Source organism: Pristis pectinata, chromosome 5 (genome assembly GCF_009764475.1).
Source record: "Pristis pectinata isolate sPriPec2 chromosome 5, sPriPec2.1.pri, whole genome shotgun sequence".
In the NCBI taxonomy this organism is placed as follows: Eukaryota; Metazoa; Chordata; class Chondrichthyes; order Rhinopristiformes; family Pristidae; genus Pristis; species Pristis pectinata.
This window is the reverse complement of record NC_067409.1, coordinates 16,605,503-16,619,298: the sequence shown is the minus strand read 5'-3', so window position 1 is coordinate 16,619,298 and position 13,796 is coordinate 16,605,503. Positions and strand designations below refer to the sequence as shown.

General features: G+C 38.8%; 1 protein-coding gene across 2 annotated transcripts in view; it reads left to right on the top strand.

Annotated features, from left to right (window-relative positions):
* The window catches only part of lmbr1 (limb development membrane protein 1), a 167,728-nt gene that overhangs the window by 29,165 nt on the left and 124,767 nt on the right, over window positions 1-13,796 (top strand). For both annotated transcript variants that reach the window (XM_052016196.1, XM_052016197.1), the window contains exon 5: window positions 9,017-9,120. In XM_052016196.1, coding sequence (XP_051872156.1) covers window positions 9,017-9,120 — 104 coding nt within the window. The remainder of the gene's footprint in view (window positions 1-9,016; window positions 9,121-13,796) is intronic.

The window sequence follows — 13,796 nt, the reverse complement described above, 5'->3', positions numbered from 1 at the left end:
CCCACCTAAGCTTGCCCCATTTGGCTCGTATCCCTATGAACTTTTCCTATCCATGCACGTATCGAAATGTCTTTTAAATTTTGTTATTGTACCTGCCTCAACTGCTTTCTCTACCATCTTGTTCCATATACTCGCCACCTTCTGCTTGAAGAAGTTTCCCCTCTAGTCCCTTTTAAATCTTTCCCCTCTTACCTTGAACCTCTGTCCTTTAGTTTTTAGTTTCCCTTCCCTGGGAATTCACCCTATCCGTGCCTCTCATAATTTTTATATACCACTTCTAAGGTCACTCCTCAGTCTGCTATGTTCCAAGGAATAAAGTCCTAGCCTGCCCAACCTCTCCCGATTAACTCAGGCCCTTGAGTCCTGGCAACATTCTCTTAAATCTTCTTTGCACTCTTTGAGCACTCGTGCCAAATAACAAAAATTTTCATTCACATTTTTAACTTCAAAGATACAAGCTGTTGTTGCCAAGTAATTGTATTTCCTGTTTGAACTAACTGTCAGGATCAGTTTTAACTTGCAGCAGGTGAGCATTAGAACATGGAACACTACAGCACAATACAGGCCCTTCGGCCCACAATGTTGTGCCAACATTTTATCCTGCTCTATTATCTATATAACCCTTCCCTCCCACATAGCCCCCTATTTTTTCTACCATTCATGTGTCTATCTAAGAGTTAAGAGACTGTCCCATTATGGGCAATGTTAGTATTTGTTGTCTATCTTTAATTGCCCTTGATAAGGTAATGATGTGTAGTTTTTCACCATTGCAGTTCATATAGTGAAAATAGTTCCTCAGTGCTGTTGGTTCAGGAGTACCAGGATTTTGATCCAACAAAGGCGATGTATTTCTATGTCAAGATTGTGTGCGACTTAGAAGAGAACCCACAATTGGTGATGTTTCCTGTATCTGCTGCTTATATCCTCGATGGCAGAGGCTGTGGTTTTATAATAGGCGTGGAGGAATGCTCTTGAAGAAACCTTGGTAATTTGTTGCATTGCATTCTGTTGATGGTGACAGTGCAGATGTGGTGCACTGGTGGCAGAGAAAGGGGTGGGTCTGAATGTTTAGGTGGTGATTGGTATGGTGCTTCATTGTTGAGTTTAAATATATTACCTTGATGTACTTTAAGTGGCTTGTAAGACCATTTCACAAGGCAACCACATTATTACATGCGGATATTACAGGATAAGGGGAGATCAATGAAACCGTTGCTGATAACTTTTAATTAACTGTGTTTTTAAAATTCCAAGCATTATTGTAAACACTTGAATTCATGTTTTTAATTCACTCGTTCAGGTCTGGTTTACTAGTCCAGTAATGGAACCACGATGCCACCATTCACTTTGTCCTCAATGGTTTGGAACAGCTTATTTGGATGCAAAGCTGATGTTTTTTCTTACTTAACAATTCATTTTTCAGAGTCTGTATGTTGCTGGCAAGGCTAGGCAAGGCAAATCTCATATTGCTCTTGAGAAGGTGGTGATGAGCCACTGCCTTGAACTGCTTCAGTCCTTCTGGTGAAGGTACTTCCATAGTCCTGTTAGAGAGGGAGCTTTAGGCTTTGGAACCAACATAAAAAGTCAAGATGGTGTGTGACTCAGTAGAAAGCATAAAGGTAGTGGTGTTCCAATGTACCTGAAGCCTTTGTCCTTCAAGGTGGTAGTGGTTACATGGTTGGGAGCTTCTGTCGGCATGGCCTATGTGAGTAACAGCAGTGAATTTTGTAGATGGTCCATGCTGCAGGCATTGTTTGCCAGTGATGAAGGGAATGGGAATGAAAGTGTAAGTTAGAATACCAATGAAGTGCACTGCTTTGTGCTTGCTCTGTGGAGTTGCTTGAGTGTTGTTAGAGCTACACTCTTCCAGGCATGTGGAGAGTGTTCCATCATATTCTAGACTTTATACTTTTGTAGATGGTGGAAAGGCTTTGGGGGTGTCAGGTGGTAGTCACTCAAGTCACTTTCCCTTCATTATAATGAAGGGGACATGGTTGAGGTCAGTGAATGCATAATGAAACCCCATCTTAATTACACTGCTAGTCTCCCACACAGCTCCATACACCTAATGAGGCAAGGACATGCACCATGAATGGTAGGGTCTTCAGGAGCATTGATGAACAGAGGGACCTTGGAGTTCAAGTCCATAGATCCTTGAAGGTGGCAGTGTAAGTAGATAATCCGTAGGGTAGACTGCAGGAAACTTTTCCCCATTCAGTGATATCTAAAACTAGAGTTTTTAGATTTAGGCTAAGGAGCAAGAGATTCAGAGGGGATATGAGGCTGACCTTTTATACCCAGAGAGTGGTAAGTACTTGGAATGCACTGCTCAGGAGGGTGGTTGAAGTGGGATTGCTGACAGAATTAAGAGTAGTTGAGCACTTGAAACAATTGGGCATGGAAGGGCATGGGCCAAGTGTTGGGGAATGATATTAATGCAGATGAGTACCCATTGATTTGGCATGGATATACTGTGCCAAATGGCCTGTTTCCCTGCTGTATGCCTATATGACTCTATGATCTGCATCCTGCTTTGTTAAATTAGTTTATTTTTGTGGGTCATTGATCTCCTAAACTTCAGATTTAATAAATTCACTGATGTAGGATCCTTGCAGAAGATAAGGTTACTTCCTCAGTTTGGCTTGGACCTGAACCCTATTAATGCTGGTCTGTTTTCCATATTCAAAATGTGTTTCATTTGTGTACTTTTGTGGTTAAATGGGAATTAGTAACTTCTATTTTTTCTGCAAAATCATCACAAGTATTAATAGCTGAGATAAGAGAACATGATATTCTTGGGTATTCAGGTGCAATATTTGGAGAAAAATGTTTTGGTATTAAATAGCTTCATCATACATCTTGCTTTGCACTAAAAAACCAGCAGGTGGTGGTAGTGCACAACATTAAAATTTTGTGGAGCAATTGGATGGCACTGGAATGCTTTGTTATCCAGTGTCCAATTGACCAGTGCAGGACACACAAAATTCATTCCCCTCTCAAAATCTCATTGTCTTGATTTTGGCATTCAGCTGCCCTTAACAGTGCCATTTAACTTGGTGGTGTCCATTTTGAGTGGCTAACATCAATTGAAACTATGCTTGTACCCAATAAAGGAAAGGCGCTCATTGCCTGCAACCAGTGACATTGCAAAAGGTTGTAGATACTGAGGGGAAGTCATGAAGAGTAGGAATGAAAGCAAACATACTGATTTTTGGATATGTTGTGGATCACCTTGGTCAATGGAATAAAGTGAAGATGCATAGCTCCACGCTATGCCACTTGTTACTCCATGAAGACTATCAAGCATCAGTAGCCACTGAGTTGAGCACTGGGAGTGACGCCCCCAGTGTCATGGAGGCAGTGCCACAAGAATTTTACTGGACCTCGTGGACACAGTTGAGGTCTGTGAACACATTGAATCGCATCCTTCCAGGACTGCACTGCTAGCATTGCACACAGCTCCATATCCCAAACACCTCATCTTTACAATGGATATCAGTCTCTAATCGCTGATGCGGTGGATAGTGAAGAACATATTCTAAAGTTACAACAGAGTCCAAATCAACTGGGAAAGCAGGTAAAGGAATGGCAGATGGAATTTAACTTGGACAAGTGTGAAGTGATGAAGTTTGGGAAGTTAAAGGGAGTATTGTCAAACAGAGAGCCCTGGGACTACAAGTACATACTGGGATCTGGAACAAAACAAAACAGCTGCATCAGGCAACATCTGTGGATGCAGTCAAAGTTTTGGGTCAATCCTGTTTCAGGACTGAGAGTATAAAGGGGAGATGGGCACTACAGAGGTGAAGGGGAGGGGTGAGGTAGGAGCTGGCAAGAGATGGGTAGATCAGGGTGAGGACGGGTTGACGGGCAGATAAAGCTAGTTGGGCGAGGGAGGGGTGGAGACAGCGAGGGAGGGGTGGAGACAGCGAGGGAGGCTGGAAGGTGTTTAGTGGAGACAACAAAGGGCTGCCAGTTTTAGAATCTCATAAGAAAGGAAGGTGATCAGTGGAACCAAATAAGGTAAGGATGCCGGACAGATGGGAATCTTCATCTGCTTCCATCTTTTGCCTACCAGCCTCTGTCTCACTCCCTCTATTTACTGGCTATCTTTCCCTCTGCACTCAGTGCTGATGCGGGGTCTCAATCTGATTTGCCTCAACAGATGTTACTTGACCTGCTGTGTTCTTCCAGCAGTTTTTTTTTACTCCAGGTTCCAGCATCTGCAGTCTCTTGTGGGTCCATATTATAAGCCACTATGTACACCTGTCATTCACTTTAACAACATCTCTATCTATTACTGCTCCTGCCTCATGAATATATGTACGTCTACTCCCTCACACACTTGACAGTACACCAACCTGCACCCCCACATTTTGCGTGTAGTACGTATTGTAAGCAGGTGTAGTGGTAGTGCAGCAGTTGAGTTACTTGCTAATGATCGAGATCCCTGGACCAACAGTCCAGAGATCCAAGTCTGTGGCACATATGGAATTTAAATTTGGTTGGAAATGTGGAAATTTAAAAGAAAATGTTATAACGGCAGTTATAGAACTCAAGGTTCACGAGTCCTTCAGGGGAGAAAATCTGTTGACCTTAGTGTTGTGGGAGGAGTGGGGTGTAAGACAAGACCACTTGGCGATAGGTTCAGATAATCAAGTGACATTTTATACAACTAAGAATAGTATAGAACATGTGCATAATAATGGGAAGTTGGAAAATGCTGTGTTCGTTCTAGATGGTTGCAAAGTGCCCAGACAGAAGAGATTTTTCTTCTAGTTTACATTGGGCCTTGTACTAGAAGTGGCGGAGGCTGTAGAATTGGAGTAGGATTGAGAATTGAGAAGACAAGCAACAGGGAGTCCAGGATCATCAAACTGCTTTAATTTTAATTTTTTTTGGACCAGATTGTTCTAGACCAGATCCTGGCCTGGACTTGCAACTTGTGGTGCCTGCTTGTCCACACTTACCTTTTGAGGATGCAGTGGGCTAAATGAGCTGACCCTTTGCACCCTAGAGGTGTCCTGTGAGGTGGAGCAGGCTGCCAAGGACAAGTAGGCCTCTGGCAGTGTATTGTGAATGATTTGACAGCTCACCACTGTCAAGTCCTTTGAAGTGTTTTTAAATAACTCTCTGATTAGTCAATTTCTTTTCAAATAGGTGTAAATAATAGCAAAGATTACAACAAAAAAATTAAATGGCATAAAAACAAAAATAATTAAGTACATTAACTTAAACTCTTAACTTGCACACCTTTTTTTCCACAGGGTTGACCATCCACTTTAAAGAAAGGCAACACTGTTAGAATGCTAGCATTCTCTGGCATAAAAGGAAGGAGTTGGATGTGAATTGCATCCTGGTCCCCTTTTCCAGCAGGGGACCAGGATGCAATTATTCTATCTGCTGGATTCTATGGTGAATCTAATGACAAATGCAAGGTCCGATGTGCCGACATCCAACTTCCAACTCATCTTGAGCTGTCTGCTGTTTGTTTGTCAGTCAGCTTGATTCAGTCTGTTGTCTTAGTGATGCATCTGCTGTACCCAAGAATTATTTGAAAGGTGATTTACTCTTGAGAATCTGATATTTTCAGCTTTTTAAGACCTTGTGATCTTTGTATGCCAGTGCACTTTGTATTGGGGTTACCAGAAGTAAAAATGGCGGTATTTTGTAGACAGTGGAGATTTTTGCTCAAGGATTGGCTACCACTTAGTTCAAGAATTTGTGGGTAAAGAGAAAAGGTCATGGATCTGTTCAAAATGCATCTCACCCTGAATTTGGACTACTGTTTTGCTCTGATGCATAAACGTTTGTTTGTCCCCATCTCTGATCAAGCATGTCTTCACCCCTTCGAAAATCTTTCCTGCTGGATATTTGTTTTTGTTTGATTGTGGTTTGCTTTTCTCTGTTGTAAGTATATTATGTCAGAAGGAATTATTTTACAGTTCTGTTGAGATTTCCAACATTAAGGACAATCTTGTATGTCATAACAACTAATTTCAATTTAGCTCTTCTGCCTCTTCTTTCTCCATTGCTTCTTCCCTTCCCAAAAAGCCCCAACTTCACCCATTCAAGATGGTATCAGAACAGAAAAATATGCAATATACCTTACTCTGCACATTTTTGGATGTATTAATTATGGATACAAGGACAAATACTGTTTCATGTCCTCTTCATGATACAGAAAAGAAATTATATTTTTGAGATTTTTCTTTTCAAACTGTAAAGCAATGAGTTAAAATTTCAATATTGTGCTGGCTGCATCAGCTGCTAACTAATCCATCACAATTGGTGTTACTTTTTCACTAATTGTGTTTCATTTAAAAACAAAAGCTGTACAAGCAGCACCGCATAGACTTCTGTACAGGCAAAATATACCAGCATGGTATTTCCTTAAGAAGTTATATTTGGCCATTTTTTTGAGACAAGTTAATGGATGGTTTAACTGATGTTCAAGTTTAGAAAATATAGTTCTCATTTACTTGGATTTGCTTGTTTTGAAGCTGAATTGGTGTCTGCAATAACCAGCTCAATAAGACTGAAGGTTCCCAGACATGAAATGTTAACCATTCTTCTTTCCACAGATGCTGCCTGTTTGTTTCCAGCATTTACAGTATCTGTAACTTTTTGATTTTTCAGTTTAATAAGGCTGGCTGAATAACCATTGTGTCAACTGGAAAGATAAAATGAGTTGCAGCAGCTGCTAAAACTCAAGACCATTTTAATTTTTTCTTCAGAAATTGACCTTCCTGAAGTTCTTAACATGTAAGCCATTGTACTACAAATTGATGCTCTCCAGTTGTGAAAAAGGAGGTTTTAGTTTCTTACAAAATGGATAAATTGCCAGGGCCAGATCAAATATATTCCAGACTGTTAAAGGAAGCATTTGCCTATAAAGTTTCAATTCTTCTTGGTAGAATGATGGTAGAGGATCAGAGGACTGCTAATGTACTGTTGAAAATGGAGGAAGGGATAAATGGGCCAGTTAGTTTAACTTAATTTATGAGTAAATTTAATGGAATCTGTTATAATGGACAATATAAACCTTCATTTAGAAAAGGCACAAACTAATCAGGGACATTCAGTATGGATTTGTTAGGGGAAATTTGTATAATTTGAATTCTTTGAGGAGATAACCAGTAGAGTTGATGAGGGCAATACATTTGACATAGAATGTGTTTCAGCAAGGTTTTTGACTAGGTTTGTAATCCAGAGAAGTCAGAGGTAATGTCTTTGGGAGGGGTGTAACAGGGCAAAGGAATATAGAATAAATGGCAGGATATTGAGTTGTGGGAGGAACAGTGGGAACTTGGAGTATATGCCCACGGCTTCTTAAAGGATAATGGGACGTCAGTAAGGTGGTTAAGAAGGCATTGGAGGTGTGTTCTTCTGTGGAAAGAAAAATATGATTGCACTGGAGAAGATGCAGAGAAAATGTATGAACTTGTTATAATTATGAGAAAAGGTTGGATAAAGTTTTGTAATAAGGGAGGCTGAGGGGTGACTTAACCAAGTATAAAATTATGGGGTCTTGCTAAACTGAATAGGAAGACCCATTTCCTTTAGAAGAAAAGTGAAAGATAAACAGAGACGTGGATTTAAAGTTATTGTTGGAAGGATTATCATTGAGAGAAGGAAAATCTTTTCACCCAGTTGGTGAGGTGGGGGAAGGTTTGGAACTCCCCATCTCTAATATGACAACCCCTCATCCCATTTAAGTGTGCTGCGATGTGCAAGTGCCTTGACTTGCAGGGTTATGGATCTAGTGCTGGAAGGTGGCATTTGGTATGGTAGCTCTTTTTTTTTGACAGGCACATATAAGATGAGTTGAATGGCCCTCTGCTTTGTAAATTTTCTGATTCTATATTCATTGAGGAAGGCTTTTTAATGCTTCTGGCAGTATAGGTCTGGCTTCCTGTTATATCAGATAGATCTTAGCACTTCATGATGTAGCAAAGCATCTGATTTCTTGAAATGTGGCACCATCTTAAAATATCTTTGTTAAACAGTGTATAATCATTTAAAAATAAAGAAAATAAAGTTGTGAACTGCTGTAACATTATAATTCTAGTTCATTTGCTACTTTTAATTATTATGTTGTATTTATAAGACCATAAGATATTGGAGCAGAATTAGGCCATTTGGCCCATTGAGTTATCTTCAATCATGGCTGATTTTTTTTCTCAGCCCCATTCTTCTACCTTCTCTCTGTAACCCTTAGTCCCCTTACCAATTAAGAACCTATCAGTCCCCACCTTAAATACATCCAATGACTTGGCCTCCACCTCCCTTATTTATAAAATAACCTGTACACTTTTTAAATTACATTGCCTGAGAGAATCCTTTCCTCAAAATTCCATAGATTTTTAGAGTTAATTCCCAGAGATTTAAAAGCAGACATTATCTCCACCTCACCTCCTTGACCTCTGTGGCAATGAATTCCACAGATTCTCACCCCCTCTGGCTGAAGAAATGCATCCTCATGTCGGTTCTAAAGGGACATCCCTTTATTCCGAGGCTGTGCCCTTGGATCCTAGACTCTCCTACTAATGGAAACATTCTTTCCACGTCCACTCTATCCAGGCCTTTTAATTTTCAATAGGTAATAGGTTTTAATGAGATTTCCCTTCTTCCTACCCCCTCCCTCCCTCCCATCCTTCTGAATTCCATCGAATATAGGCCCAGAACCATCAAACTCTCCTTGAATGTTAAGCCTTTCATTCCTGGGATCATTCTTGCGAGCCTCCTCTGGGCCCTCGCCAGGGGTACCACATCTTTCCTTAAATTCTCAGGAATTACGGGAATCTCAAGCCTGTTAGATGATCTCGAGGGCTGAGGCTCCTTCAACAATTTGAATGTAATTGTTTTTCGAAAAAGCCAGATGGTGAAATAATTGTAGGAGAACAACACATGTAATAATTGTAAGAAACACTTTTATTTTATAATCTCATCACTCTCTCTATTTGCAGATATTGACTATTTTGTTTATATAAAATACTTTTTATCTTTATTCTAGGTCTGTGGAATCTTGTATCGCTTTTCTCCAACCTTTCTTTATTTGTGCTGATGCCTTTTGCCTATTTTTTCTTGGAATCTGAAGGATTTGCTGGATCAAAGAAGGTAGGTCCTTGTTCTGAGTGGTTTTTAACTTTTCTTTTACACAACTATGACAACTAACTTTGGTAAATATGAACGAAAATATGTGGAATTGTAAGGTTCTTCCCTCCACAAATAAGACACGAATATGGACTAGACTAGGTTGAGAAGACTATTTTTTCATAGTTGAAAGAAGAAGGACTCTTCGAACTTGCTTGTCCTTCACATGTCAGAGGGGCATATCAGCCATTGTACTGAATGGTGGGGCAGGCTCGAGGCTGAGTGCCTACTCCTGCTACTATTTCTAATGTTTGTATTTCACTCAACAAAAGCTGAGCTATATGAAATGATCGAACAACTGTTTTTAAAGGCAGCACCCTTTTGGTGCAAGTTAGGACTGACTAGGCTAGAGGTATTAGTTGTATAGGCCTGGAATCTCAAAAAGCGCATGTCTCTGGAAATGCAAGAAAAATGAACATCGTTTGTAGACTGAGATATTGTTTGGCTTTCAGTACCACATGGCCTGCAAATATATTTCACATTAATAACCCGACTTTTTCTTCAGCAGCATCATGATTGTGTTCTCGCTCAATGTTCAGGTATAACATATTCTGACTTCCCTTGATGGCCTCCATCACTACAAAGGCACTTCTGTAGCATCAATTGGCTGGCAAATGCATTGACCTTATAGAGTTTGTGAAAATTGCTTTATAAATGCAAGGCTCTTTCTGTTCTGTTTTACTTGCGAGATTTTAGAACTATCAGAACATCATAATTTGTATAACATTTCTTGTCTGTACCTCTTAAGTTCTTCAGCCAATAGTTTGAAATCTGTGCCCTCTGGTTACCAGTTCATTTGCCAATGGAAGCCTTTTTGTACCTTTTTACTCCATTGATACTCATAAATTTGAACATTTTGTAATGAAGTTCTTATCCTCTGTTTTGGGGAAGATGATTTCAAATTCTTGTGACTGCACATAATTGAAGTCTCTGAAGTCTGGTATCATTCTTATAAATCTCTTCTGACCCCACTCCAGACCCTTAACATTGTTTTGAAAAGGTGATGGCCAGAAATCAACAGACTATTTCAACATAAGATTGAACCAATGATCTATGAAGGTTTAGCATAAATTACTTTTATTGTTGCATTCTTGTTTTAAAAACATTTGAAACAAAAAAACTAGCAAAAGGTGGAGGGTTATAATTTGGAGCAGTTCAATTCAGTCACAGTTTATTATTCAACTAGGCCAAATTTCTGTGAGTTTTATTGTAAATCGAATTGTGTACATTTAATGTTAAAAGAATTGGGTCTGTTGCTTGGAAAGACGAGAGTAATGTTTGACTCTACTTGTAAGGTTTGTCACCTAAAATGGATGTGGCTAGTTCAGGTCTGCTCTTTTCTTCCTTTAGTTGCACAGTTGGAGCTTACCGTGTGATAATAATTATTGTACAAGCTGAGCGTGACTTGATCTTAGAATTTAAAATGTCATCTGGAACTGCTGTATGAATTGGATTCTCCTTGTTTGCCTTGGCTGTGTCCATGCATATGTTATAGTTGTACAAACCAGACAATTGGTTGTATTTTGGCAGATGGTTTTTTAAATGAACTGAGGTGTGTTAAGTTGTCCTGTAATCAGAGAAAACACTTCTCCATAATGATAAATGAATCAGAAAGTTGAGTAATAGTTACAAACCAATCTTTTTAACTCATTGATTCATTGCTGAATGCAAGTGGAACATTTTTAATATTACTCATGGCTGAACATTGGGAAAATTTCAAAGTTTGTCTATATTTGGCTTAGCTCATTTCAGCAGATTATAATATAGACTATCTATTAAATAGTTGAAAAGTTCCTATTTCTAAAAGTATTAACAGTTACACTACCTGTTTATGGAGAAGGAAGAAATGTGATTTTTTTTAATCCATAGAAATAAGTGTCTGTGTTGTGACATTTTCTTTGCATAAATCTGTGAATATAGTCTGAGGTTGATACTATCCACATGTTCATCAACAGTCAGATGACATCAGCATCCTAAACCATTATACCAATTATCCAGACATTACAAAACACTGAACTCTCATGTAGCAGCTGTGAGTTTAAGTCAGTGAAATGTTTTTTTTAAGAAGTCTATCAATAAAGGGAGCAGTATGAAATTTGGAGTGATTTCCTTGCCTAATTAATTAGATCCACCAGATGGAAGTGAAGAGGCCAATATTAGTGCTCAAAATGTCTATAAACTTCTGCAAAAAGACAGCACAATGGATGAGAAAAAAAGATTTTTAATACACTTCAATCCTGCGTCGCAGTTTGAGATTGTCCTGGTTTGCATCCCTTTTGGCAAACTTACATAAAACTGACCATGTACTGTATTTTACGACCAGATGACTTTTTTTGTAGTGCTCATTGAAGTTAATTTGTATCAGACCCATATTAAAGAGACTTCAAAATCAGTAGGAAGTACAAGTCTGCTTAGTCAGTTTCTTTCATTGCATTCTTTCATTTTTTTTTAAAACTTGTTTTCTCCGCATTGATGATCCATAAATTGTTGTTAAAGACTGATTACGGAAGCACTGTTTTGTGTTAATAGCACATGCATATTTTTGCTGTTCATTTGGGTAGTGAGACTAACCATATTGAAAAAAGCTGATGGAATAAAGAAAATGTTATTTCAAGCAAAGATGATACTGTTTAAATTTAAGAACAAATTGATTTAATTTTAAATGATTTTATGAGATGTATACCTTTGTAATTTAAAATATGTTGTCAAAAGCTCAGATTTCATCACATTTAAATGTGGAAACATTGGTGTTGAAGTAAATATGGTTTTAAGTCATTATGACTTCAACATGTCTTTATTTGATTGAAGAATTTCAATTTGTTTTCTGGAATTCTTTGTACCTTGGCTCAGCAGCCTTCAAGGGCATTAATTAACTTGCAAAGCAAAGATGCTAATGTTCCAGATTATGTTATGGCTAAAGCAATTTTAATTGTTGTTTGAATTTTATGGATTTTTAATGAAATTGGTAAATATGTTGATACCTAGTTCATTCTGATGTTGCTAACATTTAATTTCTTGACGTGGAATCTTTTATTAGAGTACTGAATGAGTGGTAGAAATTGGTGGAGGATTAGCTCATTATTTGTAGTTTTAGCTGTCAATTGTCATCCAGTGATTGATTTTAGTTTAATAACCCTGGCTGCTGACCACAAAGAAATCCTAATCCTTTCTTTTGCTGCCATAAACTTGAGGTCACTCTAAAACGCTGCTACCCATGTCTTAATTTGCACTATTTTTACCCATCACTGGTGTGCTTGCTGACTTAGTTTGGCTCCAAATTAAGCCATACCACTATCTGAAAATTCTCATTCTTATTTTCGTATTTTCCCCATGTGTTTCCTCTACTAACTCGATAATTTATTCTTGTTCTCGTGAGATAGCGTTGCAAATCTAATTCTGGCCCCTTGATCGTTCCACCAATGACAGCTAGTCTTTCAAGCTGTCAGGATCACAAGCTCTGAAATTCTCTCCCCAAACCTCGCTGCTGCTTTGCACTTAAGGTGCTCTTGAAACCTATTTCCCTGACCATACTTTTGATAATCTGCCTGGCATCAGTTTTTATTTGATGTATCAGCAAAGTGCCTTGGGATATTTGGCTTTGTTAAAATGTCATATAAATGGATTTGTTATGGTGTATGCAGTACAGGCTTCAAATCACCCACAGCAGCTTTCTATGAAAGCATATCTTACTCTACACAAATTCTTCTACGTCCTAGAGAATTGGCTAGGTTGTCAACACCCTAAAATTGGCTTCATTGAGATAAAGCTGTATGTTTGCGCCATTGACATGAATGATGCTATGACTAGAACAAGTCATTAAAATCAATCCAAAAAACAGGTGTTGAAAAAGTGTTACTTCTGTCTTTAGAACTCTGTGCCTATCTTATCATTGAAGATGATCCTGAAGAACGATTATTTGCATAACTTTTAAGCGAGAGGAAACTTCAACTTTTCATGTTGCGTTCATTGTGTTACATCATTGATTAAATAAGTCATTTTGTTAAATGCACATTTATTTTCTTTGCACAAAGGAAAATGAGGGGAGATATAACTGAGAAACCCAGACAAGAGTAAAGACTCTAAAAATCAAAATTGCTGATGCCAAAAATCTGAAGTAACAACCAAACATGCTGGAAGCACTCAAGTGGCCAAGTAGCATCTTGGGGGTGAAAAGGAACTGTTAACATTTTAGGTCAAAGCCCTTTTGTCAAAATGGGGAAAGAAAGAAAATGAGTTCATTTTAAATTGCACAGGGTAGGGGAGCAATGGATAGGGCAAAAGGTGAGGCCAGGGTTGTTGCAATCATAGAATCACTGAAAGGTTGCAGCACAGAGGCCACCCAGTCCATCGTGTTAGCATTGGCTCTCTATCCAGATCAATCCCACAAGTTCTGACCTGGCCCCTTGTCCACAGCCTCTGATTATCTACTGTATCTATGCCTCTTAATTTTATCCACTTCTATTAGGTTGCCCCTTGGCCTCTGGATGTGGGAGAGAAATTAATTACCTCAACAAGTGGTCAGTGCCTGAAACTCACTTTCTAGAACAAAAGGATGTAGGCCGAAACCCTCATCACATTTTAATAAGTACTTGGATGGTTACTTGAAGAATCATGAGACACAAGGCTACTGACCAAGTGCT